Here is a 27,984-nt window from a genome sequence, read left to right on the forward strand (position 1 = left end):
GTTACCATGGCTACAGACGTTACTTTGATCAATGTTTAATAAATCGACGTTTTCAAAAGAAATACGTATTATAGAAGGACTGTTACATTATTACTTTGGGTTCTCGTGAATAATGGCAACATTATAATTTTTTTTCTTTTTTCAAAAAAAATAAACATTTCATTGTTTCCCATACACTATTTTAGTTTAAGAGGGTTACGTAAAGGGTAAATACAATTTGTTTAAATCAAGAGGGTAGTCTAATCTATTCAGAAACTACCACTCGATGTTTGCATGACATAACTATTTGTAGAAATAACGGTCGTTACTTAGCTCGTATATGCAACATTGTTGACTATCGCGAATGCGGCATTCAAAGCGATTTGATCTAAGTTGTGTAGTTATGCCCTTATTAACCCTAAACAGCCTTAGATTAGTTTATCTTAATCATCCATTTTGTTCTGAAAATATGACTAAACATTCTTCATTGAAGTACGTACTGAGCTATAAAATAAAACACCTCATACCACCACCATATGCGGGCAACTATTGACACTAATTTCTTCAAATAACAATCTTCAAAATTCAGTATCGATTGTTACTGTCATCTGTCAGACTGTTTATTCTTGAATATTGTTATTTTTTCTTCCCTGACAGCGAAGAAACTTTATTATACACATTGATTTACTTTAATTCCTGGTCGACACCAGGTGATTCAGATTCGAGGTCGACATCAGACTGCCTGGTGTCGCAGTAATGAAGATATAGTGTAATTTTTATGTGCCTTAAAATGCCGAAGAAAAGCCAGCTAAGATAAGGTTTTTACAATACCAAGTATGAGCGAATGAACTCTATGACTAATGTGTCAAATGTCATGCTAATTTGCACGTATGACTCTTCTTAGTGTTGCTATTATGATAGTGAATTAGCACCTCAAAAACAGGTTTTTATATTTAATTGTCCGGGCTTTATATAAGTTAGATAGTAGGAAATCTCATGGAACTATTCCATTATTTACTTTATTAGTTATAAATACCTCTTTATAAAGGACGTGGTTCAATAAATGTCTATATACGTGCACGAGTCTTCGGATAGATTCAGAGGCGGGATTTTCACGAATTTTGATTCCCTTATGTCAAAATCAATCACGTTTTTGACATTAGACTCTTACAAGTAAGTCTAATACTTACTACTAATACGTACTTTTCATAGCCGGTAAGAGCGTTTCTGTCGTGGATATAGTATTGCCAGTAAATAAAAATTAAAATAATTTAAAGTCTTAACTGAATCATTTATTAAAATGTCTTAAGAAAGTATCTAAAAAATACTGTTCTAGGCTTAAATAAACATGACACAACATAGGAACAACTGATATCAGTTGATAAAACATATTATATTAATTGTATAGGTAACAAGACCTATCATATGATCAGTAAGATACCTAGCAATCAGAACAGTTCGATAATTATAACTATGGCATTGTTATAAATAATGTTAGGAATAGAAGTTAATACATTTTAGGTGAATTTTTAATAGATGTTGCTAAATAGTAAAATTATTTAATGTACCAAGAAATTCGTTTGTCATTTTAAAATTGCGGTAGTACCAATTTTAGCCGCCCGCTAAGCAAAGTATATGGCACTGTAAAGATGTAAATCTGTTATAGATATTAGATACCATTATTTTATATGAATACCACATTAAAAATATACCTGCCAAAAATCCTAATTTGGTGTAGGATTTTTCATTTAACAAAGAATTTGTACGTTTTAATCTTTCACAATTTCAACCCGGCTGGAGTACCCGCAAAATTGATAAAAATCACCAAATAAAGGTAGTAATAAAAACATTAACAAGCTATGTAAACATGAAATTTAATATTATTAGATGGTATCAGATACTATAAACATGATAAACGTTGTGTATGCGCACATTAATATTAATTACCTCATTCAATATTTCCAACATTAAAATGCCTCATTGGTTTTATTTGAAACAAAAATACTGTGCCCGGTATTCTCTCAATTTGTGAGCAATAATTTTTGACGTGGATATATTTTTAACCATACGGGGACAATCAAAAACAGCTAACAAAATCAGAGGCTAGATATAGGTTTCGCGTTGTAGTTTCGTTTCATCTACATAATTTGTTTACACCACTTGTTAGCTCAATCATCAAGAGAGTCATGCCAATCTTTTTATGTCTCAACTCGCGTCAACAACGAAAACATGGTACAGCCCTCAAGAGTTCACCATATCATTCTAAATGGAGATGTAGCACTAAGTATGACTCCGGCAAGTCAGAATTTCATTTTGACAAGGGGAAATCTCCGAAGTTTTCGACTCTGCATATCAGCATATAAAAAATATTCGTCTAATAAACTCAGCAAATTGTTAAAAATGAAAACACCGCGTTAACCTACAGACAGCACAATTAAAAAAGAACAAAACCTAAACTAAGGAAATCGTAGTAAAAAAAGTTGATGATATCAGCTAATGGTCTGTCTTAAACTCGATAAAGCATCAATATGATCAAAGACTTCATAAATCCATTTTATAATGCTCCGATGCATATTAAAAATAATAGAAGAAGAAAATACAAAATGTACGACTCATAGTTATATAGACAGTGTTGGCCTAATGGCTTCAGACAGCGACTTTCATTCCTGTGGTCGTGGGTTCGATCCCCGGCTGTGCACCAATGCACTTTCTTTTTAAGTGCGCTTCAGCGTACCTCAGACCAAAAGTCGGCGGCGTGTTCAGGCACAGGCTGATCTGATCTGATCACCTACTTGCCTATTTGACAAATGATCATGAAATTTTAGGCCCAGAGTTAGACTGAACTAATTTAATAACAATATCTGCTTCGACATGTGATGAGGAGCATGATATAATGGTTGCAGGTGCTTACAAACATTTTGTAACAAAAATCTTGGCGAGTTAAGAGAGACGGATTTATTTCCAGTTCTCGTCCGTTCTGTGCCCTTCTCCTAAGAACTGGCTATAAATGACTGACGTTCATATCACTACATAGTATAAAACAAAGTCACTTTCTCTGTCCCTATGTCCCTTTGTATGCTTAAATCTTTGAAACTACGCAACGGATTTTGATGCGGTTTTATTAAATAGATAGAGTGATTCCAGAGGAAGGAAGGAATTTATATATATAATAACATCCATTAAATAGTGGAGAAGTACTGTTATTTTTGAGGTTTCTAATGTGATGTCGTAAATAATTTAATTTTTTCCGCTTACATTGCAAACGCAGGCTGAACCCTACGAGTTTTATCAAAATAATGTACTAAGTATTGTACACATTGAAAAGGTCTACAGAAAAGTCCGTGATGGTATATGTCTATCTCTTATGGATAACCCACATTTTTATATACAACGTTCACAGATTTTCTGTAGTGTATTTAGTATCATCATTGCACCCGTGCGAAGCCGGGGTGGGTCGCTAGTTTGTAAATATTTACAGTACTTAATAGTTACGTTAACTTAATAGTTAATGAATATGAATCAAATTTGTATTTCTTTCCTATTGAAAGTTATTTATCAGAGTTTATTATTAGCTTTAAATTTTTCTTTGGTTTTTTAACCGACGTAGTTAGGACATAAATCCAAAGTTTCCAAATTAAAAAAAAAATTCAAACTAAATCATTATTGAATCCAGTAAAACGCACACAATATTTTTTTTAAGTCATATAGGAGTTTAATTACAAGCACATCCACAGAAGATTTATATACTCTCACTGTCACACCATCACACAGCACAGCCAATTTGGCTATAACGTATTTAATAATTTTGATGAGCCTCCTGCCCGCTGTTATATAATAGAAATATATAATCCACGTTACGAATGTCTCTTCGCAATCGTGATCAACGAACGTATATAATTTCCTTGTTTTTAATTTTAAACCAAAGAGAATAAATATCGGATAATATAAAAATAATTAAGAACCCATCGTCGAAGTTTTAAAAAACCAGAATGTCGTTATACACAAGTCGGTAGATGCAAATAATTGCACCGTAATTAAGCGGTCCCAAGACTTATCTGTTTTTTGCGCACATCCTAAATATATCCTTCAGACAGACAGATTATCCAAACGGTAATGGATATTTAATGCAGATATTTCAATTTGATTGACGACTTTATTATAATATCGCAATACTTGAAAGCCTGAATTTTTCACAATTTATTTTATTGAGACAACTTAAACAAATTTATAGTCAACGTATTGGGTTTAAAAATCAAACCACAACAACCATAATTTTAAAGAACCCGCCAAAAACACTTATAGACAAGATGGCGTCGCACTAGTCTCTAGACGACAATCTATGAATGTCCGTGTACGTCAACAGATTATTTTACGTGTTAATTATTTTCTAAGTGACATAAATTATATTTAGTAATAAAACCAGCGTCCACCTTAATTTATTTTTATTGAACAGGGGGCAAATGGGCAGGTGGCTCACCTGATGTTAAGCAATACCCCCCCGCCCATAGACAATGCCAGAGGGCTCGCGAGTGCGTTATAATTAAGACAATATTAGATAGGCTAAGACATAACATTTACAAGTTACCTTCGATTCGACTAATCAATAGCGATTATAAAGTATATTTTTTATAAATAAATGATAAGTAAGTTATTTAACTCTCGAAAAAGAACGTAGACTAGTAATACGTGTTTAAATTTGTTTTTCTACTATTTCGAATGTAGATCTTAGTATCTAGTAAAGTTTTCAATAACCAAAGAGATCGACTATGAACATTGAAAATGTTACTGGCACACAAATGATTAGCGCCCAAACCAAATTAAAAAGCTTCTGTAATAACGCGCGAAACACTCTTAGTTATTGTTCAAATGGGATTTAAAATATACCTAAAAATGAATACATTAAAATCTGAATCCCTTATATATTTATTAACACCCATCATTGAAAATATAAAAATCCACTTACCGGATTCTGGTCACCCTGATTGTCTTTTCCAAGTCCCTCACCCTTGGACCAGCCCATTTTCTGAAGCAACTTGAAGCCTTTGTTCTCAGGAGTTATACACCTGGATCAAAACATTTGGCTCAGTATTTTAGAAAATTGAAAAGTAATCTTACATGACCTAATTGTAGAATAGACAATTGTTTTAATAGAGCAATTCGACATTCTAGTTCTGTAATATTTATGGAAGAATTAACCGCGTCACATTACTTAACCACCTATCTGCCATAAGGCTGTAGTAGTAAAGCACACAAACAAACAAAATATCTTTATTCATCTAGGTAAACAAGTACACTTATGAACGTCAAAAAGTGTCTGAATTATGCTAGATTCAATGACATTTCAAAACACTGTCAAAATCTGACATTTTCTGGTCTGTAACTATAATGATAACTTTTTGCCTACTGAAAGCTGTATCCGACAGTATCGACATACAATATTTTACGATATTTTATAACTTACTTTATGCCTTGCAACTCTAATTATTAACCCAAAAAGTTGAATTTTAATTAGCAATATTGGTCCGAGATCCCACTGCAGGATTGGTGCGTTAATTTAAACATAAAAATTTGGTTTTAAACAAAAACTCGATGATCGCACCAATCCTGCAGTGGGATCTCGGACTATATTTTAAATGGCCCATTCATTAACTTTTAAAATAAACATCATAAAATTAAAATTACGTATTTGCGTATGAATTGGTGTTTCATAAATTATAATCTAACCTAAATACTAAAGTTTTTATTGGTATGAACATACCACAACTTAAATACTAAAGTATTTATTGGTATAAACAATATGGTTAATATAATAATGCTAAATAATAATGCTACATATTTTGCTCTATTACCTATTTTTTTAAGTTTTCGTTTTGTAAATAATTTTGGTACTTAGTACCTTAATAGCTGCCTCTCCCTCTATACTCGTATTTAATGTAGCATAGCCGTAATGAGAATAATTGTTACACGCAGAAGTTAACTAGGCACCTCACCAAGTGTCATTAGTGCCAAATCAGGTGCCAAGTTAATTTGTGCGTGTAGTACAAATCTCATAACACATCAGCACAAACTATGCAAAAAAACTCAGTTGTGTGTCTCACAGCATTGTGAAAACTATTGCTGATATTCTTAAAAGTAGTATTAAGACTATCCATAGCGCAAAATCACCTGCATCGTGAGCATATCCCACATACACATCCCATCACACAATACACAAATTAGATATTACTTATTTAAATGTATTGAATAATTTTATTGTTTTTTTTTTCATTTGTAAACTTAGAATCTTTTTGTAAATATTATGTATTCCATCTTTGCTTATATTTTTAGTTTACAATTATATATAAAAAAAGAATTATCAATTAAATAAAAAAAATATTCATACGTATTAATATCACTCGTCTGGGTCTTTTCAGCGTGGTGTGACGAGCCAACTTTCTCTCGTCTCATCTGAGCTCTGTCTTTGTAAGAAATTTGGTCGATTTCCAGCAATTTCGGTGCGTATTTGTTCTTCAATCTCGCCAATTCAAGTTCATGCTGCTTCTTCACGCCGCACGTCCTTGTATAGGCCTTCTTTTCTTTGTCTTGCACTGTAAAAAAAAGAACATTGATAAATAAAAAAATATTTAAACGCTTTGAAAATAACAACTATGTTTATATAAACAAACATATTTGTTTGTATTTTTTAAATACATGGTTTTATTGTTTTAAGTTTGTTCGAACAATTTTTCTCAATACCTCAGATCTCAAGTCATGATTAACAAATAAAAATTAGGGGTGAATATTAAGGGTGGTATGTATTTTTCTATGCTGTATCAAAACAGAATTGTCTAAAAAATTTAAAAATAAATTATTGGCCTGGACAACCTTTATCGATGGGCTTGAAAGAAAAATAGTAGCCGATTCTCAGACGTACTGAATATGCATAATAAATTTCATAAGAATCGGTCAAACTGTTTCGGAGGAGTATGGGAACTCACACGAGAATTTTATTTATATAAAGATAAATACATAAAATCTTATTTAGTATATATTATATCCAATCCTTAAAAGATTAGATGCAGATGCAACCTTTTACAGTTCTTGGGTAAGATTTATTTTAGACAGTTATTTATGTTATTTAAATATATATATTGCCTATGATTGATGTCTTCTAGTATTTTTATTATATGAATAATTTTAATTACACATATATAAAATTCAATTTTTAGTTATAATAGACAATTAAATGATGTGATATATCAAAAACTTACTCTCCATAATAAGTCCAGGCTCGCAGTGTCCACATGTGTCAGTGCCAGGATGAATATGGCAAAGCAATTTCGTCTCACCTAGTTGTAATGTACTTCCATGTACAATCTAAAATAAAAGAACACTTTAATTAGAATTTCATGAATTGTTTTTGTATTCAAGTAGAGTCGAGAGAGGATTAGATCAGTGATTCCCAAATATTTTAATGATACATACTTACATATTTTTTACATTAAATTTAAAAAAAAATAATTGAATTTGTAGTCATACTCTGCGAGTTACGGAGGCAAAACAAATTTGATTTGCATTCCCTAATTGCTTCAAAATCATGTCATAAAATCTGTTAAAAGAGGCCGATTGCAGATGGTTAAAATTTAAAAAATATATTATTCTAAACTGAAATATATTTTTTAATAAATAGCCTTTATAGATACAAGAGAAGGGCAATTTCATTGAATACCCCCCCCCCCCCCCAAAGAAAATTGCCCCTCTGTGGGGCATGGGCTCCACGTTGGGAAACACTGGTTAAATTTAGCATCGGATGTATCGGAGGTTTATCGGTCGTTTCCGCTAGTTTAAACAAACCCAAACTTATTGCTTTAAACTATAAAACTAACTACTACTTAAAAACTAAAAAATTACAAATTTATATACACATAAATAATTTTCGAACAATGAAAAATATTGATCATAAAAAATAAAAATATCATCATACATAAATCTTTCATCTAAGTATCAATTTTAAAAATTAAATTATGTTAATATAGCAACATTTCATTCATTCAATACATCCAATTTAAATAATGTTTTTATAAGTTTTATTTAAATGAAAACTACCATAGAAAATATATTATGATTATTCTGCGCTGATTTAAGACCACATACCTCTATGGGTGAACTGGTCTCCTGACTCGGTGACAATCTGACACCATTCAGAACAGTACCATTCTTTGAACCAAGATCCACAGCAAAATATGTTCTTCGGTCGAGGTCATATTTGATATGTAAATGTTCCTGGAATATGTGAATCTTTATTAATCTTTTGGGGTGTGTCTTAGGAACTGTTGGAACAATTTAGATGAAATTTGGGTGTTTAAGTGGATTTCAAAATGGTTTATTTATTTATTTTCTATTGTATTTGAAATAAAAAATATAATATAAAATGGAATTAACTAAATTTAATTAATTGTCTAGAGATTCAATCAACTCTGATTTAACTACTTTACTGCGACATTTACATTATGATGAAAGGATACTTCTATAAAGTCCACCTTATAGAAGTTGAAGAATTACTGAAATATATATAAGGTCCTGAAAAATATAATATAAACTGAAATATATATAAACGAGCCTGCGGGACGTCCAAAAAGCACCCATATTATAAACGATAATTGCATTCTATACAATAATATTGACATATATTCTTACCCGTGACACATTTTGGTCTCGCAATACAATGGAATGGTGTTCGCCCTCCCTGCCTATGGTGCCGCCATCTTTGGTCACCAGGAACAAACTACCAACTTTCAATTTTGGGAGAGTCGTTTCGCGCACAATCACTCTCATACACGGCGGGTGATGTTTCGCAACTGTTTCTGTAAAATGTCTTTAGCTATAGTCTTCCCTTGTCTTAATTGAAAAATTTAGTCTGAACACTGGAGTCAAACTTAAATCGCATATGTCCACAAATATATTTTTGTGTACGGTGTAGGTACTTATTTTGACATTATTATTATATTATATTAACTTATTATGACATGTTGAATCCTTTATTACCATCATCAGTTGCAGTTGATGTACTAGCGGCATCATCATCTGAACTACTACATTCTCCATCTTCAAGTTCTACATTGTTTTCTTCAACAAGAGGTTTTTCTTTTTTGGTGCGTTTTGGTTTCGGCGCTTCCTGTAATACAATTTCAGTGTTGGTATCTGGCAGTTACTATTTTATATAATTTACCTAAGGCTGTGCCTCGGAGAGAAACCTTAGATAGATTGTTCGTTAGGTTTTCAATATCGTCGTTATTCGCCACCTGAAACGAAAAATATAATTATGATTTTCTACCAATGTGATTTATCTAGCAGTTGTGGCCTCATTGATAAGACACACGCTAATGCATTAGATCAATTGATATTTGCTCAGTTGTTAAGTACAGTTAAGAAAACATCATAACCTGCATGTATAAAACAGGCGCAGAAGGCTAATCATAAAAAATAACAAATATAAATGTGGTTCTGTTGTGTTGATAATGATCAAAGAAATAGTGCAATCTGAAGTTGGTTATGTAAGCTTTTCCAGGTAACAATTTTTTTTGTTGAAGTATATAAGTCTCCTATTTGTATTAAATTGTATTTAAGATTTGTCTTCAGGTCCTGCAGATGTGCAAAAACAAAACACAAAATATACTATATTTTTTTAAAAATAAATGCATAAAAAGTTGAAAAAGAAAATGTATAAAAATCATTGATAACTAATTAAAATTGAGTGTCTTTTCAGTCTTCATAAATAAATAATTAGCATATTTTATATTTGAAACTATAGAAATTATTTAAGTACTTAGCAGTATTTATGTTGACATAAAATATATTTTGTTAAACAGCAAACCAGATCCTGTTTAAATCCTCAACCAATATTAAACCTTAATATGTCATATCAATTACCCTTTTTTGTTTGCTTTTCTTTCTCTCATGCGCAATTTGGTTAGGGTTCTCTGCGCTTCTATCAGGATATGAATGAAAGACAAAAGATTTCTTTTCTTCTGAATAGTAATAATAGCAGTTTGTGTCTGTGTGGTAGTATAATCCTAGTTCCTGTAATTAAATTTTTTTAATGAAAATAAAATATCTTAATGTACAAACTAGAAGTCCTCTATTTAATTGCAGAGTTGACCAAAACGCTTGACCAAATATTATGCACAAATGTATTTACTACATATTTAAGCAGTCCACAAATGTTTTTCTCATTAATAAAAAAAAATAAAATTATAAAAATTTTCCAAAATAATATAATTTTAATATAAAAATTAACATACTCACAGAGTTATAGTAATAACCAGTTTTGTAGTCATAGTACATGCCAGCTGATTCTACATAAACCATTCCAGATTCTTGCAAAGCACTTTGGGCTACTTCTTTGACTTGATCTGCTATAGTCTTCTCATTGTTATCATTTATAGACCAGGCTAAATTGTTTTGGTCTTTCTTTGCATTCACTTCATTAGGAATTGCTTCTTTGGATTTGTGGTTTGCACTTTCTTTACTTGTACCGCAATCATCAGTTTGTGTTGATGCTTCATGGTACTATAGATTTAACAATCATTACAATTTAAATTATACACATAATAGTTAGTGTTGTAATGAATTTAAGGTATCTTAAGATACAAAATGCATTAATCATAATAATTTTAAAACTACTCTCTCACCTTTTTATTAAGTCGCTGAGTTAACTTTTTAATTATATAATTTTTCTTAGTCAAGCAAAGTCTTAATTTTAATATTAGTTTCAAAATTTTAGGTCTATACTTTAGGGAAAGTCGAAGCTTCTTCTCAGTAAGAATAGATTTACATTTACGTGATTTTACTTTCAAATTTGTCTCGTTATCTGCCTCCATTTTCAAGTTATTATCAAGGCTTTTTAAAAGTTTCCCAAATATTCAAAGAAACTCTATTCTAAATTCTAACCACCTGGCTCCTTCGATAAATCATTTCTTAATTAAGTTTAATGCTTCATACTATACGTAACTTCCTTTCATGTAAATTATAAATAAAGTTTAGTTATTATTTATTTATTATATATAAAAATTGTGTATAGAGAGAAGCTTGGTGAATTAATTTGTAATTTTTTATTTTGCTGTTCAAATTCGTGTTTTTAAATTTCAACTTCAAATCCACACTTCACAGTTCTAAGTTCACAGATAAATGTCACTGATGAATGATAGTGCATAGACTACCATCGACATACTACAGTTTCTTATTAATAGTATTCTAATATCGTTAATGGAATGCTGAATCTTGGTCCACACATTAACAATATATTATTAAAATAACATAAGGACTATGATTAACTGCTCAATATACTTCATAAAATTCCTATGTATTTATTTAAATTGTGTAAAAACAACAAAGATTGCGATACAATATTAGAAGTAAAATCAATCCGAAAGCCGGAATTCGATTGATAAATATGATGGCCACGAAATGATTTATAAAACGGATCGGATCGTGAGTCGTGACATCCCTATCACAGACTAAATCCATGTGTTTACTGTTTTGAATTTGAGGGTTTTGATTGTTTTATATTTCCATGTTTTTGTCGCGATTCAAGATATATATAACAAAAAAATTGTAATAATTTAAGTTTAAGATTTCTAAGCTTTAAAGAAGATATCGCATTTCCTTTTTCTTATAAAATTTCCAAAATGCAGTGTCAACTTTGGATGGGCAGTGTAAGATTTAATAACCAAATAATATATTGAACGTACTAAATAATTGTAATCTATACGAATTTATATTCATCTTTTTAGTTGGAGCCGAATATGACGGAAAGTTTTATATTAGCAGCATTTCATAGGATGGGACAGAGGCCGCTTGCTGTTAAGGTTATGAGAAATAAATTTACTGGAGAACCGGCCGGTTATGCTTTTGTGCACTTCCAGGTAGGTAAAACAGAATTTTTATAAGTCAATATAATGTTAATGGAATAACATGTTCATACTTCAGTCATCTCAGACACAAGTCAAATTTCAAGAATATCAATAAATAATTTAAGAAAAATCTTTTCCAGACAGATGAAGAAGCAATTGATACAATGCACAAATTAAATGGCAAACCAATACCTGGCACTTTTCCTGTAGTTAGGTTCAGGTTAAATACTGCATCGCGTGAGGCCCGGGCCAACATGCAACAAGAAAGAGAATTTTCTGTATGGGTTGGAGACCTCAGTCCAGATATAGATGATTACTCTTTGTACAGAGTATTTGCATCTAAATATTCATCAATCAAAACAGCTAAAGGTAAATTTATATTTTTGTCATATAAATTTATCTGGTTTTTTGCGTATTCAATATGCATTGTAATTCATAGTACTCAGTATAGTTAATTGTATAATGTTTATAAACCTGCACATATTATAAATTATGTTTAGTTCAAGTTTATAATTATTTTAATAATATTTAAGAAAGTATGTAAATGTGATTTTTTAAAATTAGAACAACAATTTTTGAAAATCACTTCAGTTCCTGCTTTACCCAATATTATATTTTTATAATGCAACATTTTATAAAACACATTTATTTTTCAGTAATATTGGATAATGCTGGTTATACAAAAGGCTATGGCTTTGTTAGATTTGGGAATGAGGATGAACAAAGAAATGCATTATATGCAATGAATGGTTATACAGGGCTTGGGACTAAGCCACTTAAAATATGTACTGCAGTGCCTAAACCCAAGAGTGCTATAACTACACAGGCCACAACACCCACTACATCAAATACATCTTATGCATCAGGGACAGTATGTATTGTATTTACTATTGGGTTGGGATGCTAGATGTTGAAGAGTGGTGGATAATTATAGAGTCTAAAAGCACTCAAACAATTTAAAAACATTAGCTAGAAATTTGATTTTCACTCAATACAATTTAATTCTTCAAAAAAACAAAATAAAATTAGTTCCAACTAAGAAATCAGACTGATAGTAGTTTAGCTTTATCTTCAGTGTTATAGAAGACTACAAATTTAAAAACATCTTTTCAGGAATACAATCAATACTATGACCCATCAGCATATTGGCAAAATTACTCAGCATGGTCAGGCTATTATGGACAAAGTGATAATACACAGGTAGCAGCCACAACTACACCAGTTGTAGACACGGCCCAAGCAGCTGCCGCTAAAGCACAAAGTGATGACCTTGTCCTTGTTGGTAAGTATGAATTGTTAATTGGTAATCGGTTAGTATTGTCTTTTATTAACATAACTTTTACACATTTAAAGAAAAACACTTTTTTACGGATTATAGTTATGTATTATTGTATTTAAACTTATAATTATTTAGACATAATTTTAAATTTAAACTGACCGTGTCTAAATAATTATAAGTTTAAATACAATAATACATAACTATTATCCGTAAAAAAGTGTTTTTCTTTAAATGGTAATTGGTTATTGAACTGCAAATTTGTTGTTGTTTATAAAGAAAAAAACTTATAAGTAGTAAGAGTACTGTAACCAAGTGTAAGTTGCAAAACTCTTTATATAAGTTTGAAACCAAATGTCAATAGAAGTTAAGCGGAAAAAATGTTTTCCAATGATTTCAACAATAATGCGTGTAAATCATGAATGTGAACATCTAAGACATATAAAATCTCTCGATGATTGGCACAACTCAGTTCTGCACAGAAATTTTGGCAAATGATTTATGTTATTATTTTTTTACAGAACATAAAAAAGCTATTGATGTGGACAAATTAAATCAAGATTTCCTAGATCCTGATCTATCTTTGTGGGATGCACTGGAAGCCTCAAAATGGTGCCCACATGAAGTTATAGAAGCAAACTGATAGTTTTAAGTAAACTTGCTTAAGCCATAATTAATGGAAAAATCATATGGGAATCAAAAGCATCTATCTTCATGATTGATTTAATATTAATTTTAAGCAGATAAGGATTTAGGTTAAAAATTTAAAAAAAATCCTAATACTTGGTTTTATTTAAACATTTTATAAAAGATTACAATATAACTAATTAAAAAAATATTGGCTGCATAATATAATTTCTTATACATTTGATATTTTGAAATAATAATTTATTGTAATGCTAGTTTTTTATATACAGGCACTACAATACTATGTTATCGGAGGCTTGTAACAACTCTTCCACTTAATCAGAGAGATCAAGTCTGAACCTTAATAAAAATAAAGTACCATGCCACTCATAATAGACAAATAAAATTCCGTATCTATGGTGACTATTAAACGCCTTATAAAAACTAAAAATCGGGTTTAAGGAATCAAATAAAAAATCATTTATTCATATAGGTACGAACTTATGAACGTCAAAAAAAAAGAAATATACATTAAATGCTTCTAATTTTACATGAAACCCTAGTCTCGTCACAATGCAAATATAACAGAACGAGTAATTTAGTTTTTTAGACGAAGAAGGGCCTCGAAGAATCACCACGCAATGTGATAGTGTACCATACAATGCTATTTAATGCATCCTAATAGCTGGATACTACCCAGACTTATGGAAGGAATCACAAGTGACTATAATCCACAAACCTGGAAAACAGATTCACGAAATCACATCATATAGACCCATAAGTCTGCTGATGGCAGGTCCAAATTATTTGAGAAATCTTTACTACACAGAATGCTGAACATAATAAAACAAAAGCCTATCATACGAGGTCATCAGCTTGGCTTTAGGCAAGAACATGCCACAATAGAACAAGTCCAGAGAGTTTGTAGAAAAATAAAAAACTTCCGCGAGAGGAAAGAATACGAACAGAGTAAGCTTTCCCCAATAAACGCAGCTTGAAAAGACGAAAAGACTGGTGTATCGTTTTAAAATATCGGACTGGAGGACCTATTAAAAAATTAATTAAAAGCAGATAACACAAAAACACCGAACGACCCCCAAATTAAAAATCGTATATAGATAGAACTCAAGCAGCTGAATCATTTGAGGGGTCGAACGGATTTTTCTAGTCAAAAAGAAAAAAGTTATAAAGGAAAAACATAAAAACCACGTGTAACGTGGTTTGGGATCCCGAGGGATATACGTGCAATATATCGAGTGCAGCTAGCAGCCGCTTAAATCGTCGAAATCGAGTCAGCGGCTGCGGAGAAAAGCCGAAGGGAAGACTTGACTGCGCAGCCTCGACACGTATAAAGACACTTTTAAAATTTTAAAATTTCGAAATTTGAAAAAATCCCGAAAAATAGACAAAATTTATGAAAATCGGAAATATAAAAAAGCCCGTATCTCAGGAACGGTGTACTTTTCGGGATTTTTAACAGCGGTTTTGTATACAAGTATACAAGCCTTGCTCGGCGCGTTAAATTTTATATATAAACATAAAAAAAAAAATTTGTAATTCTCCCTCCTAACTCCCCCCTCTCCCTCCGTTCTCGAGTTTTTCACCCAAAAAACGTACTTTAGTTTTAAAAATTTATAAAATATATCCCTGCGACCTAATTGTATCCACAGAAACTCTCCGGCCTTCGAGGAAATCAAGTTTTAAAAAAAAAATTTCTAAGAACACCTATCCCCTCCACTTTTTCAGAAACATTAGCAAACTATAAAAATAGAAAAAAGTGAGAGATACTACTGGGAGAAAACCGCGTTCGGATCGGAGCACGGACGCCGGGACTGCGGCCGTTTTTCACTTAGGCGGCCATTTTGTCCGCCATCTTAAAAAATTTAAAGCGGTCGTAGCTCCGGAGCGGATCGCCCGATTTGGACGAGATTTTCTTCTCAGGGAAGGCCGGGAGACTGGGAACTGGAAAGTTGTTAAAAAGTAGAGCCGACTCTACATACCCGGGTTTGATACAAAACGGGTCGAGCACGAGGCGCTGGTCAAAATAGTGAAAACCCGCCTCTCCTCCGACCAATACTAAAGAATTTAACCCTAAATTACAAATTGACGGCCATTTTGTCCGCCATCTTGGAAAAACTAAAATCGGGATATCTCTGGAACTACTGAACCGATTTCACAAAGAGTCATACCAAAGTAAAGGACTCAAAAAGCCTGATGGTAGCCAGCCTGGGTGGTAGAGACGGCTCTACATAGAGTCGGGAAAAAAAATTGTGTTAAAAAACTGACTGCGACACTAGGTTAAGTGACAGGGGCTCTCCTTTTGGAAACCCCTCTTAGATATAAGTGTTCTGACACGGCTACCACCCTTTTGGGGGTAGGCCTTAGAATAAGACTTAGGATATAAAAATTGACGGCTGCCACCCTTTTGGGACAGCCATTAGAATAAGTTTTAAGAATTTAATTTGACAATCTGACAACACTCCATAGAAAAATTAATAATTAAGAATATTTTATTGTTTTGTAAATTATTTATTGACCTGTCTACTACCCTATTGGGAGTAGGCCTTAGATTAAGTATAGTTTTAAGACAAACTATTGTTAATAAGAATATTATTATAATTGTCACGGCTACTACCCTATTGGGAATAGACCTTAGGTTAATTCTTTTAAATTTTTTAAATACACATCGACAATCCTAATAGGCAAAATGTTGGGCATACGCACTCCACCTAAAAGCCAAACAACGGCACCTGCCATTAGGCGCAGCATAGACAAGTGAGAGGAGGCCTCCAGCCAGGCCCCTAAGGCAGCTAAAGAAGATCCTCTGGCTGGGGTGGAGGAGGTAAGTCACCAGCTCCCGCTCAAGCCAGGGAAAAAGAGGCTAAAAACTGCTATCTCAAAGCAATGGCGCACTTGGCGGAGTCCCGCAACATTAAAACGGATATAAAAACAGGGGTACAGTCAGCTGTGAAGCGGCTGTACCAAAATGTAAAAGAAGCCGAGGAGGAGTTAGCGGGAGGCCCAACAAGAATCTCAACAAAAATAAGAAACGAAAAAGACAAGGAAGAAATATATGATGAACTAAACAGGCAAATCGAAAGACTGGAGACAGAAAACAGTAAATTGGTGAAATGTAGAAAAGACATAGAGGATCTGGCAAAAAAGAAAGATGAATGTATCCTGACCGAGATAAGGAAAGAGTTTGAGGAGAAGGAAAAGAAGGACATGGAAAGGCAAAACAACTGGGTAGCAAGCATGAAGTCGTACGCCGAAGCGACAAAAGTAAATCTTGGTCAAGGCCAAAACAACACAGAAGGCCCGGGTCAAAAACCTGCACTGCACTCTGTCGTGGTGGCGCTGAAGAACGCGACCGACACGGCAGAGGAGACAGTACAGAATATCCGGCACTTGCTCAACGCGAAGGAGGAAGGTTGGCAAGTGCAAAAAATAAGGAAAGCCAGAGATGGAAAAGTAGTGGTGGGTTGCAGGACAGAGGAAGAAAGAAGCAAACTGAAAAGAAAAACTGGGTAAAGAGATGGAGGTTAAAGAGACTTCAAACAAAAACCCCCTAATTAAGATTAAAAACCTACTGACCTGCAACACCACCGAGGATATTGCCCGGGCCATTAAGAACCAAAACAAGCATGTGACTGCGCACCTAGAGGAACGAGAGCTGACCATAGTGGAGAAATACAGAAGAAAGGCTAGAAACCCTCTGGAGAGCCACGTGGTCCTGCAGGTCACGCCTAAACTCTGGCAAGTCCTGACATCGGCTGGCAGGATACATGTGGACCTGCAGAGGGTTTGGGTAGAGGACCAATCCCCTCTGGTCCAATACAGTCTGGGGTATGGACATACCCGCAGAAACTGCAAAAAAGAGGCAGAGGTGTGTGTCACATATAGAGTGACTAAAAAGAGCTGCATCTTTTGAGGGGTCGCACGGATTTTTAAGATCAAGATCCAAGAAGTTAGGGGGATAAAACACCAAAACCACGTGGCACGTGGTCGGAGATCCCGAGGAATTTCGAAGACGATTGCACCGTTGGAAAGCTCCCGTCGAGTGCAGCCGCTTCAAACGTCGGAAACGAGTCAGCGGTTGCCGAGAAAAGCCGACGGGAAGACTAACTTCAAAAAACATGGAATAACTCGGGAACGGTAGGAGATTGGATAAACCACCCCGGTATATGGATATGAACAAAAATTGTAAAAAAGAAGAGCCGACTCTACATACCCGGGTTTCGTACTTAACAGGTCGAGCACGAGGCGCTGGTCACGACAGTGAAAACCAAACCTCCGACCAAAACAAAAGAATTGACGGCCATTTTGGGAAAAATAAAATCGAAATATCTCAGGAACTACATAACCGATTTTACTAAGAGTCATAAATAAAAGGGCTCAAGAAGCTTGATCGGCCATCTAGGTGGTAGAGACGGCTCTACATAGAGTCGTAAAAAATTTTGTGCAAAAATTCGACTGCGACACTAGGCTAAGCGACAGGGGCTCTCCTTTTGAAAACCTCTCTTAGATATAAGTATTTTGACACGCCTACCACCCTTTTGGGGGTAGACCTTAGTATAAGTTTATGTGGAGAAACTAATTTCTCTACAGTTCACGCAGCTGGGAGGTAAGAGACGCTGAACATGGAGCCTTCAGCCAGAGCTGCCCAACCCGGCAGGGGTGGGACAAAGCGGCGAGGCTTACCCGTACTGCTAAAAAAGCCGAGGGCACCAACACAAATACCGGCTTTCTCCTGGCACATGCAAACCTTAGAAAAAAGGAGAATCGCGAACCAGGAGTTTATAAAGGAAGCGGGGGGTTAGGAAAGTAAAAATAGCACTACTCCAGGAATCGTACATAGGGGCCAGTAAACAGATGGCAGAAAGCCCTATGTACAGAGTAGTGCAGTGCGTTCCCACAGGGAAGAAACCGGTGAAAGCGGCGATACTTGTTTTCGACGAACATATTGAGGTCACGCAAGACAAAACACTCACCACCGAAAACATAGTGACTGCCGTCCTGAGAACGGACAAGTGGGAACTAGAGGTAATCTCAGTGTACTTCGAAGGCGATGAACCCATCGAACCATACCTCAAACAGTTAAGAAGCTTCACGAGAAAGTTAAAAACAAAGATGGTATTGATTGGAGGGGACGTGAACGCATGGAGCGAATTGTGGGGGAGCCGGAACGAAGACAAAAGAGGAAAGGAATTACGAGGGTTCCTTGACGAAGAGGAACTCAGTATCCTAAATTGTGGAAACACACCCACATTCGACATGCGAGGGAGCCGTACATGAGTGCAATCGACATCACAGTATGCACAACGGCTCTCCTCAGCAAAGTAACGAAATGGTGGGTTGATACATGAATTACCAGTTCATTGTAACTGTGATATAATTGTGTAAAACCTAATAAAAATTAAGTAACTACAAACTAAGACTTCAAAAGCACCCCAATCAGCTAGTAGGACATCTAACAATACCAGAAACTCGACAAAAAAGCGGAAAGGACTACCCAACAGACTGAGTTTAAATAAAAATAGGCAGGCTCAGTTGGGAGTTGTGCCTACTACGTCAAGAAGCACTCAACGTATCTACTTATAGTCGCAAAGATGATAAATAATAATTAAAAAATGTCATGAAACAAGGAACACGGTGAAATGGTTGCAGCTCCTTACAAACATTTTGTAAAAGAAAAAACTTGGCAATTAAAATAAATGGTGGAGAGTTTATTACCAGTTCTTCTTGTTCGTTCTATGTGCTTGATTTGAGAACTTGCAGTACATGTAAAATTAGAAGCATTTAATATGTATATCTTTATAGACGTTCATCAGTATACATTGTGTTGCCTAAATGATTTTCAATTTTATGGCAACACACGTTAATACAGTTTAATTGTCATTGACAAAAAGTATTTAATTTTTGTCAATGAAATTAAATTACATACATATTCTCTTTCCGCACAGAATATCATTGAGATTATGTAACTTTTCTTATGAGTAACCAGAAATTAGGTCTTAATACTCAGTATACCGAGGGATCCAACATGGCTGCATGTTGCACCACACAATATTCCAAAAATTTTTACTCCATGGCTATAAGAATATTTAATCACCTTCCTAGAAGTTATAGATCGCTGCCATGCAATGTTTTCAAGAAGATGATTAGGTTTTTTTTAATGGAATCTCGCTGTTGGCCTTAAGGGCCTTTACAGTTTTGGCGAGCTTAGCTCAGCCTGTGAGACTCGAACCTCGGCTAGGGCCGTCGCGGGGGGTGATTAAGTTTTTAAAGGCAAGGTGCTTTCATACCATGGGCGAGTATCTAGATCATAAGTTTGACAGTATTTATAGTTTTATTGCCAGTTCTTCTGTTCCGTTCTACGCCCTTGATTTGAGAACTGGCAGTTAATGTAAAATTAGAATCATTTTATATTTCTTTTATTTTTTTGACGTTCATAAGTGTACATTATGTTACCTATATGAATAAATTATTTTTGTCTTAGTCTTTGTCTTGTCTTTGACACCAATTCTAATTAACTTAACTTTCCTATTATTACGACATTATGTTAAAGGCTCATGTTTTCTAACATTTATTTTATATCAGAAGAGTATTGAGTACAAAAACAATTGCTATACAGACAATTGTTTTTTAAGCATAATTATACAGTTCAGGCGTATAAAACATTTCATTACATTTTGCTAAATCTACATAATTAGATTAATAATAAATAAAAATCTTACTTGCAAATTCATACTTAAAATACAATTATATGGGTTAAAGTTCTGTTATAGAGAATGATGCTTGTCGTTTCCTCTCAGAACTTTGTCCAGTACCAACTCTATCAGTATTCGGGGTAATAGGCGAAGAAGTGTTAGATACAGTACTTTTAGGTGTACCCTTCTTCATATAACCAACCACTGAATTCAAAAGTCCACTCGGCAGAGCCACCTGAGTTAATATACCTTCCTCCTGAGCAATATATGTTTGCAACATTTTTTTTCCGGGAGATTTTGGGTCATTTACAGTCAACACTATGAGTGAACCGGTTTCTAGATTAGACGGAATGTTTCTTAAGGCAAGATCTGGAGTTTTAGATGTGCTTCTTGTAAGTGGCATGTCAGAGGAAATTGGGGTTTTTAGTGGAGTTTGACGTTTGCTTTGGGTTGGTATGTTTATTGGTGTACGGGTGAGAGGAGACTTGACCACATTGGAAGTTAAAGTAGAAGACTTTGTATGTTTTTGTGTTAAGCGTTTCTTCACGCTATTCTCTATCTGCTTGCCTCGTTCTATAAGATCATCGGCGCTGGTTATTGTAAATTTCTTCTGAGACACAGTGCTTGGTACACATTCGAGCGCTTTCATAGCTTTACCTAAAAATAATAAAAAAAAACATTATCAGCACAGTTCGCATATCCTAATGCTTTGTAGAAAGTTTTTTTTAATTCCTTAAAAAACTAATAAAACCAACCAGATTAAAAATGCTATCAACATACTCAAAAAAAGGGTATTTTAAAAATATTCTCAGACACATAATATTAAATATACAGAAGTAGTAAGATTTCAATTAGGTAAACAAATATATTTACATCTCCGAGCTCCTTTAAATTCTTTCAGTCTTTCTCTTTCCGCCTTCTTCTGTTGCTCTATTAACTCTTTCTGTTTCCTCTTCTCCTCTTCTTCTTTCCGCTTAGCTTCTTTTCTCTCCGCCTCAAACTCTTCCGCGAGCGACATGGCGTCCCAGGAGAACCTACACCGCAACGCTTTATCAATTTGCTCTCCATTTATTTTTTCTTCTTTTTTAAACTGAAAACACAACAAAAACGTAAATATTCACAGTTGTAAATATTGAATAAATTCGCGTTTTTTGAGTTTAAATCAGTTTAATTCAATCGTGTAGTAGATAGACAAACAAAAGATGTGAAAAATATTGTGCGTAGAGTCCCTCAAGAAGTAAAACTTCGTGATGTAATGAAAATAGGAAGGGGTAGAAATCGATTTTAGCTAATTTCACGACGCTCATACTGTTTACTCAGCTGCATAGCAATACCACGTTCGTGTGCTTGGGATCTACCGACTCACTCTCTCTCTCCTACTTTCTTTCTCTCTCCCTCTTGAGTTAGAAAATTTTACGCTACTCGTTGTCGACGCTCGCGCTGGCCTGTATCAGGTATACTACGCGCATGCGTGCTTTTAATATGTTAAATAATTATAAGTTTACACCATTACACAACACAACCAATTTAGGCTTAATAAATTAAATTTAATCAGTTAGTTAATTCTATTGAATACTTTGTTTGTTTGTTCCTTTTTGTAAATCTTTTTAGTTATAACATATCATGTATTCCATCTGTGGCTATGTTCTCGGTGTATTTGTTTGATATTATATGTATTTTGTGTTAGCTGTAGGAGTACAAAAAAATAAGAAATAAAATGCAAATAAAGTTTACAATAATACATAGCTTCAATCTGGAAAAAAGTGTTTTCTTTAAAATCCCCTTAAAGTTTACCTTCAACTTGAGATCCTTTCTACTCCTATCAGGGAACAGAGGTGCCATCAATGTAAAATCAGTCCCAATAGCTGCCAGGGCTCTATAAAACCTCACTGTCTCCGGGGCACTCCAGTTCGCTGTCCTTGGGCCCCGTTTGTATTTCCCTTGAGAGGGCATCCAAGCCCCTTCACGGACTATTGAAGATATTTTCTGGTTCTGTGTTTGTTTTATTACCTGAAAACATTAGTTTTGTGTTAAGAATCCCACCGTTCGAAGGAACGTATCCGTCTCTTTTCATTACAGTATAAATTCAGTTTGACAGAAAGAGACGAAAGAGTGCTGTAGTAGACTAGTTTATACGTATATTTATTTTTCTACGATATTTAAAAAAAATGCAATCTTCATTAAAAAATATAAATTATATGCAAGTAGGTGATCGTAACGGCATTGGCGTTCTACATCGTAATTGCGCAATTTAAAAAATCCAGTACATATCCGGGATTCGAATACACAACCCAAGAATTGAGATCGCAGTAGAATTAGACTTTATTTAAATTAAAAATGATTATTATTATTACCAAACTAGATTCATCAAGTATAATTTCGCCATTTGGGCCAAGTTTAATTTGTGGCGCGGGCGCAGATTCCTGAACAGCATCTACGCTTTCCTCTTGATTATCCATACTTTGCTTTTCCAAATCCTTTAGACTCTCTTCTTTTGCTCTCATTTCGTCTTCGTTTGGCCTGCAAAAAGATATACGTACATACTTTTATTAATTTTTCATTTCACACTTTAAATTAAAAAATAAGTTAAATGCGTCCTGTTCGAATATCGTTATTACGTTTCATGAGAGTTGTAAAAATACAAAATTGTTTTTTTTTAATCGGTGCAGTGATACATTATCAATCAGTGTATCAGTAATGAGCAGTGTTGGCCTAGTGGCTTTAGCGTGCGACTCTCATAGCCGAGGTCGTAGGTTCGATCCCCGGCTGTGCGAAAATGGACTTTCTATGTGCGCATATGCGCATATATATGCGTATTTAACATTTGCTCGAACGGTGATGGAAAACATCGTGTGTAAACAGAAATGTCTTAGACCCAAAAAGTTGATGTTTGACTTGCCTATTAGATTTAAAAATTATCATGAAATAGATTCGCCACTGATTTATTTTTTATTGGAAAAATGTATGATTTTTTAAAATTATATTTGTCATTAATTATGTGGTTCGTGAAAAAATAGTATCTGTGTACTAAATTCAAATGGAGGTAAATCATTTTATATAGCAATGTATATACTCACAAAATAGGATTTTCTGTTGGGTTGTAAAAGATGAGGTCATACATCGTCATGTCTTCGCGCTTACAATGACGTTTGCGTCGAGATGCCATCGCCGCACGCCGGTTTGCGGCTTCTTGAGCACGGCGAATCCTGAATATTTACATGAGTTATCTAGCTGCACTAACAGCATATCGATCGTACAATACAGATGTACAGAGTTTTCAGTATGTATATTTTTTAACATTTCATAAACGTAAATTGAGATATATTCTTGGATAACAGAACATTGAAATGACGTTGACAGGTAAATAATTGCTATATTTTCTAGGCTGTATATTTCAGTTTCCGTTTTTAGATTATTCAGGAAAAACCTGCAGAAACCCAACTGATTGAGCGGGTAAAAATATTTCCTTTCGTACTTAAAAACTACGTGACTATTGGATTTTCGGAAATATACAAACTAACCAGGAGAATGAGATAGTAAAATAAAAGACGATGCGCAGTTCATTTGATATATTTTAGCAGTATCTGTCCAACACGATTTTTGCGTGACCAACGACAATCATTATTGTACTTTCAATTTTTTCTATTAAGGATTTGTCCAATTTGAATTTAGAACAAAGTACGAACTTATAAGGCGTACTTATGTATTTTATCTATTTTCCATTCACGAAAGCTCCTTGCATCGGCATCATCCTAGAGCGTGACACAGATAATTGCAAAATAAATCACTACACGTAGTTTTAATAACATACATGTAAAATAAACTATTTATAATTTAGCACTACTTACTTTAAAGACTTATCTCTGATTGGAGATGCTGGCATCTGTATCTGTGTTCCCGCAATTTGGCTTACACTTGAACTTACCGACTCATTCCTAACACGGCTTACGTCCCTGAAAATATTTTTTATGATAAGATTAAGAAGCCATCTCGCGCTTTCGATAAATATGATTGGAACTACGGGGGCTAGCGGGTGTGGGGCCGACCTTTCAGGGAATAGTAGGCTCATTTAACAGACTAATAAAATTTATCAAGAAACCAAAATTATGACGACTAAACAATATGTTTATAGCACCTGTATCTTAATTAACAACACAAGTTTAACAAGGTTCAAAAGGGCATTAAATTAATTTTGATATAATAATTTATTATAATATTCATATGCAAATCTCAAATTCCCACGAAAATATATTACGAACTAATAAATATATTAATAAATATACGACCTTTTTACCTAATTTCGTTTTTATACATGGCGAATAATATGGAGCCAAAAAATAATTGAATTACAAAATATAAGAGAGAGTCGAGAGCTGTTATTGCATATTTTTTTCGAGTTATTTAAATAAAAAGCATTTGGCGTTTACTCATATTTGTTCCGTAAAACAATTTCGTCTGACTGATCTCGAACTTCAGAAATACGTTTGTTGTTAGCCACTAGAGCGGGCAGATGCGCGGGTGTAATCATGAATTTTGCTAGCCATGCGCGTTCCTAAGTAGTCGGTACATAGATTACAATTAAGTACATATTTATCTGTGTAAGTATTGAAGAGGCAATACAAATGATAACTGTAAAATGTCAAGTGGTTTATACAATTGTAAGTATCTAGGTTTGATTTCATTGTATTATAACTGTTAAATCTATATTTACTGTTTAAATATAATGAAATAAATTTTTATGTCTAGTAGTACTATCTATATTTTCTAGAGTCTCAGATCGTAGGTTCGCTCCGAAATGAACTTACTAACTAGCTAGAAGATATAATGCACGCTCGTACGTTGATGGAAATCGTGACGAAACCGGCATACCTACCCAAAAAGTCGACGGCGTATGTCAGGCACAGAAGGTTGAACACCTACTTGTCAGTTGTCAGTGTCTTGTGTACAGATCCAAAAGGTTGCAGCGCCACTGATTCATATTTTAAGTTAAGTTTTTAATTTTTCTTAGTTTTACAACTGATTTTTAATAAGTGTTGACGCTTGCTATTGGAAGTTATTTTTCTGTTACAATTTCTCTGATTATGTACAGCAGTTAAATAACATTACCTATTGAGCATAGACTGCAGAATTGTTTGTGAATCATGCCGCTGTCTAGGTCCTGGAGTGTTTCCGCCACTTAGAAGACTTCGTCGGCTCTCATCTTCAGATTCACTGGCGCTGCCCTGAGTAGAGAAAGATAACTTTTGTATACAATGGCTTGCGTAACCTATTAATATATATGTAAAACGTAAAAATTGGATTAAGCAGCAGGTACTCTGCCAACGGTATCATATTTTCTAACAACTGAATCAAATTAAACAAAGTTTGAAATATTGTTGTACTTGTTCTTATAATGCCCGCTTGTTAACTGAAAAGCGGAACAAAAATGCCCTGAACTACTTCGAGAAAAGGATAGTATGGCCGTGTTGGTTTTTTGTTCGACTTGGATTTGTTTGTTGGGTTCGTGAATTATATAAATATTCAGCTGACTTAAGATATGTTAAGGATAAAATCAGACAAACACATAGTAAGTAAAATGTATTTGGCTAAAACATGCAGCATATGCAACAATTTAACTTAACTCTATGTAGAAAGTTTTAATTCATAATTAAAATTATGTTACCTGAATACTATTCCTCCTAGGTCCTAGCCGAGGCACGGGACGAAGTTTTGGGCGTAATTTATTTGGAGATGGCAAAGGTACTATTGGATCAAATAGAACTTCAGCATTTTCTGAGATAATATCGTTCTTTAGCTTGTCTATTGGTTTAGGGCCAACCGCTGGTTGTAGAGGTACAATGCCATCCATGGCAGTAGTTGTCGCTTCTGGTTTCTCATTATAAACTGTGAAACAAAATATTTTCATAATAATAATCTTATACAACAGCATTTATTTCATTGATAAGCCTAACTTTCTAATTTAAATAATTAAACTTAATTAAGTAAAACATTGTTAAGAAAATATTTGTGATACAAACACATGTAATATTCAAGTGAAATTATTTTCGTTTAGAAAGTTTATCCAGTTGTTTCTACCAGCAGACAATGAAAGTGTGAAAATGAGACCAAGCATGAAAGAAACGTGTGACCAATGTAAGATGTTGCTGATACATTTTAGTTGATAAAAATGTAATCATGACATATTATGACATAACTAAAATAAAATTTGAAGAGTAAGAAATCAATATAAAAATCAATTAAGATAAACTAAGAGAGTGTTAAACAAGAATGATGTTACTCTGTATGAAAGAATATGTTATTATATTGTTGCTACTTGCAACAAACCAATTATAAGATATACACTTTACTGACACATCATTTAAAAAGCTATTTGGCAGCCCAGTTATGAGGTCAATAATGATTTAATCTATTAGTAAGTATAAGTCTGTATGTTTAAGCTTTAGTAGGAGTAATTAACTTAATATGAGGTTGACGGAAAATAGACTTGAATCACAATGAACAAATCATTAATCATAGTAAAGAATCATTTAAAACTAGCACTAACATACAAAATTAACAACAGCTCTTCCAAGATTTCTACTATTAAATTATTAAACTTACTACTACTATTAAAACCTAAAGCATAGAACTAACATATCCCCAAATGTGTTAGTAAAGTGAAATCAAATAAATATTAAGTACATACCTTCAATTCTACTATTTTGTTGCACTCTATTCACTGAATTACTAGTTACTTGCAGTTCTGTGTTTTGATTGAATTCATGATGTCTTGGTATAGTTTGCCGGACAGGAGTGTTACATTTCGCTACATCTCTTCTAGGCGATAGTAGATTGGGAGAAGCAAATAGTTTTGGACTATTTCTGGTTAACGGTGCGGCAAATACATTACTTGGTTTAGGAGTAGCAGGTAACTCAGATGTTTTTGATGAAACATCTTTTTCATCAGTAGTAGAAAAAATAGGGGATTTATTGCAAACTATGCTTGGTGTACTTAAGGCGTTTTCAGTAATATCTGATTGTGTATTTTTATTGTCTTCTTCACTTTCTTTTGATAGGAGCGAAACTTTGGGGCTTTCTTTTTCTGGTTTATTATTTAAATTAGGCGCATTTTTTCTTCTGGGGGGTAATGCTGTTACCGCTTTTATTCTCGCTCTTCGTGTAGACATTCTGACCAAAAATTCTTTAATAAAATAAATAAAGAATATCTAAAACAGCTGTGAAGTTTGCATCACATTTAAATTAAATTAAATTGGTAAATCCATTCCATGATAACTATCCTAATATATTTTACGTAATTAAAATAAGAATTTGCATATAATTAGACTTATTAATAATTGATAAATTATGAGAACAGCACTTGGTTTAAAATATAAAATACCACGATTTTCTATAATATTATAGATTCTATGCGAACTGCTAAGCTGCGACGTAATATGTCAAGAATGGAAATTTAAATGCATGGTTGCAACAGGCAACTTGCAGGTTGAGTTTTTGACGTTGC

At 33.8% G+C, this 27,984-nt stretch overlaps 3 protein-coding genes across 4 annotated transcripts in view; 1 reads left to right on the top strand and 2 right to left on the bottom strand.

The window, feature by feature from the left end:
* LOC110991900 (angiogenic factor with G patch and FHA domains 1) overlaps positions 1-11,022 on the bottom strand; it is a 42,691-nt gene extending 31,669 nt beyond the window's left edge. Inside the window, exons 1-10 of one of the 2 annotated variants that reach the window (XM_022257479.2) lie at positions 10,650-11,022; positions 10,264-10,527; positions 9,889-10,038; positions 9,213-9,260; positions 9,004-9,133; positions 8,656-8,822; positions 8,113-8,241; positions 7,230-7,335; positions 6,362-6,566; positions 4,943-5,042 (exon numbers count right to left, since the gene is read on the bottom strand). In XM_022257479.2, the coding sequence (XP_022113171.2) occupies positions 4,943-5,042; positions 6,362-6,566; positions 7,230-7,335; positions 8,113-8,241; positions 8,656-8,822; positions 9,004-9,133; positions 9,213-9,260; positions 9,889-10,038; positions 10,264-10,527; positions 10,650-10,838 (1,488 nt within the window). In that variant the 5' untranslated portion in view covers positions 10,839-11,022. Of the gene's footprint in view, positions 1-4,942; positions 5,043-6,361; positions 6,567-7,229; positions 7,336-8,112; positions 8,242-8,655; positions 8,823-9,003; positions 9,134-9,187; positions 9,261-9,888; positions 10,039-10,263; positions 10,528-10,649 lie in introns of both variants that reach the window. The other variant, XM_022257488.2, reaches the window with a different exon arrangement.
* A 446-nt stretch (positions 11,023-11,468) lies between these two features.
* On the top strand, positions 11,469-13,924 carry LOC110991736 (tRNA selenocysteine 1-associated protein 1). Its single transcript, XM_022257212.2, has 6 exons — positions 11,469-11,672; positions 11,751-11,882; positions 12,011-12,239; positions 12,527-12,741; positions 12,984-13,152; positions 13,668-13,924. Exons 1-6 carry the CDS (start codon positions 11,646-11,648, stop codon positions 13,787-13,789), a joined length of 894 nt encoding a protein of 297 aa, XP_022112904.1. The 5' UTR covers positions 11,469-11,645; the 3' UTR covers positions 13,790-13,924.
* A 6,101-nt stretch (positions 13,925-20,025) lies between these two features.
* On the bottom strand, positions 20,026-27,893 carry LOC110992017 (transcription factor TFIIIB component B''). Its single transcript, XM_022257654.2, has 9 exons — positions 27,169-27,893; positions 26,146-26,366; positions 25,590-25,705; positions 24,332-24,436; positions 23,561-23,689; positions 22,838-23,003; positions 22,278-22,493; positions 21,357-21,573; positions 20,026-21,140 (listed from the first exon to the last, which is right to left on the bottom strand). Exons 1-9 carry the CDS (start codon positions 27,647-27,649, stop codon positions 20,545-20,547), a joined length of 2,247 nt encoding a protein of 748 aa, XP_022113346.2. The 5' UTR covers positions 27,650-27,893; the 3' UTR covers positions 20,026-20,544.
* Between the last annotated feature and the right edge of the window lie 91 nt (positions 27,894-27,984).

The sequence above is a fragment of the Pieris rapae genome, chromosome 3 (genome assembly GCF_905147795.1).
Source record: "Pieris rapae chromosome 3, ilPieRapa1.1, whole genome shotgun sequence".
Classification (NCBI taxonomy): Eukaryota; Metazoa; Arthropoda; class Insecta; order Lepidoptera; family Pieridae; genus Pieris; species Pieris rapae.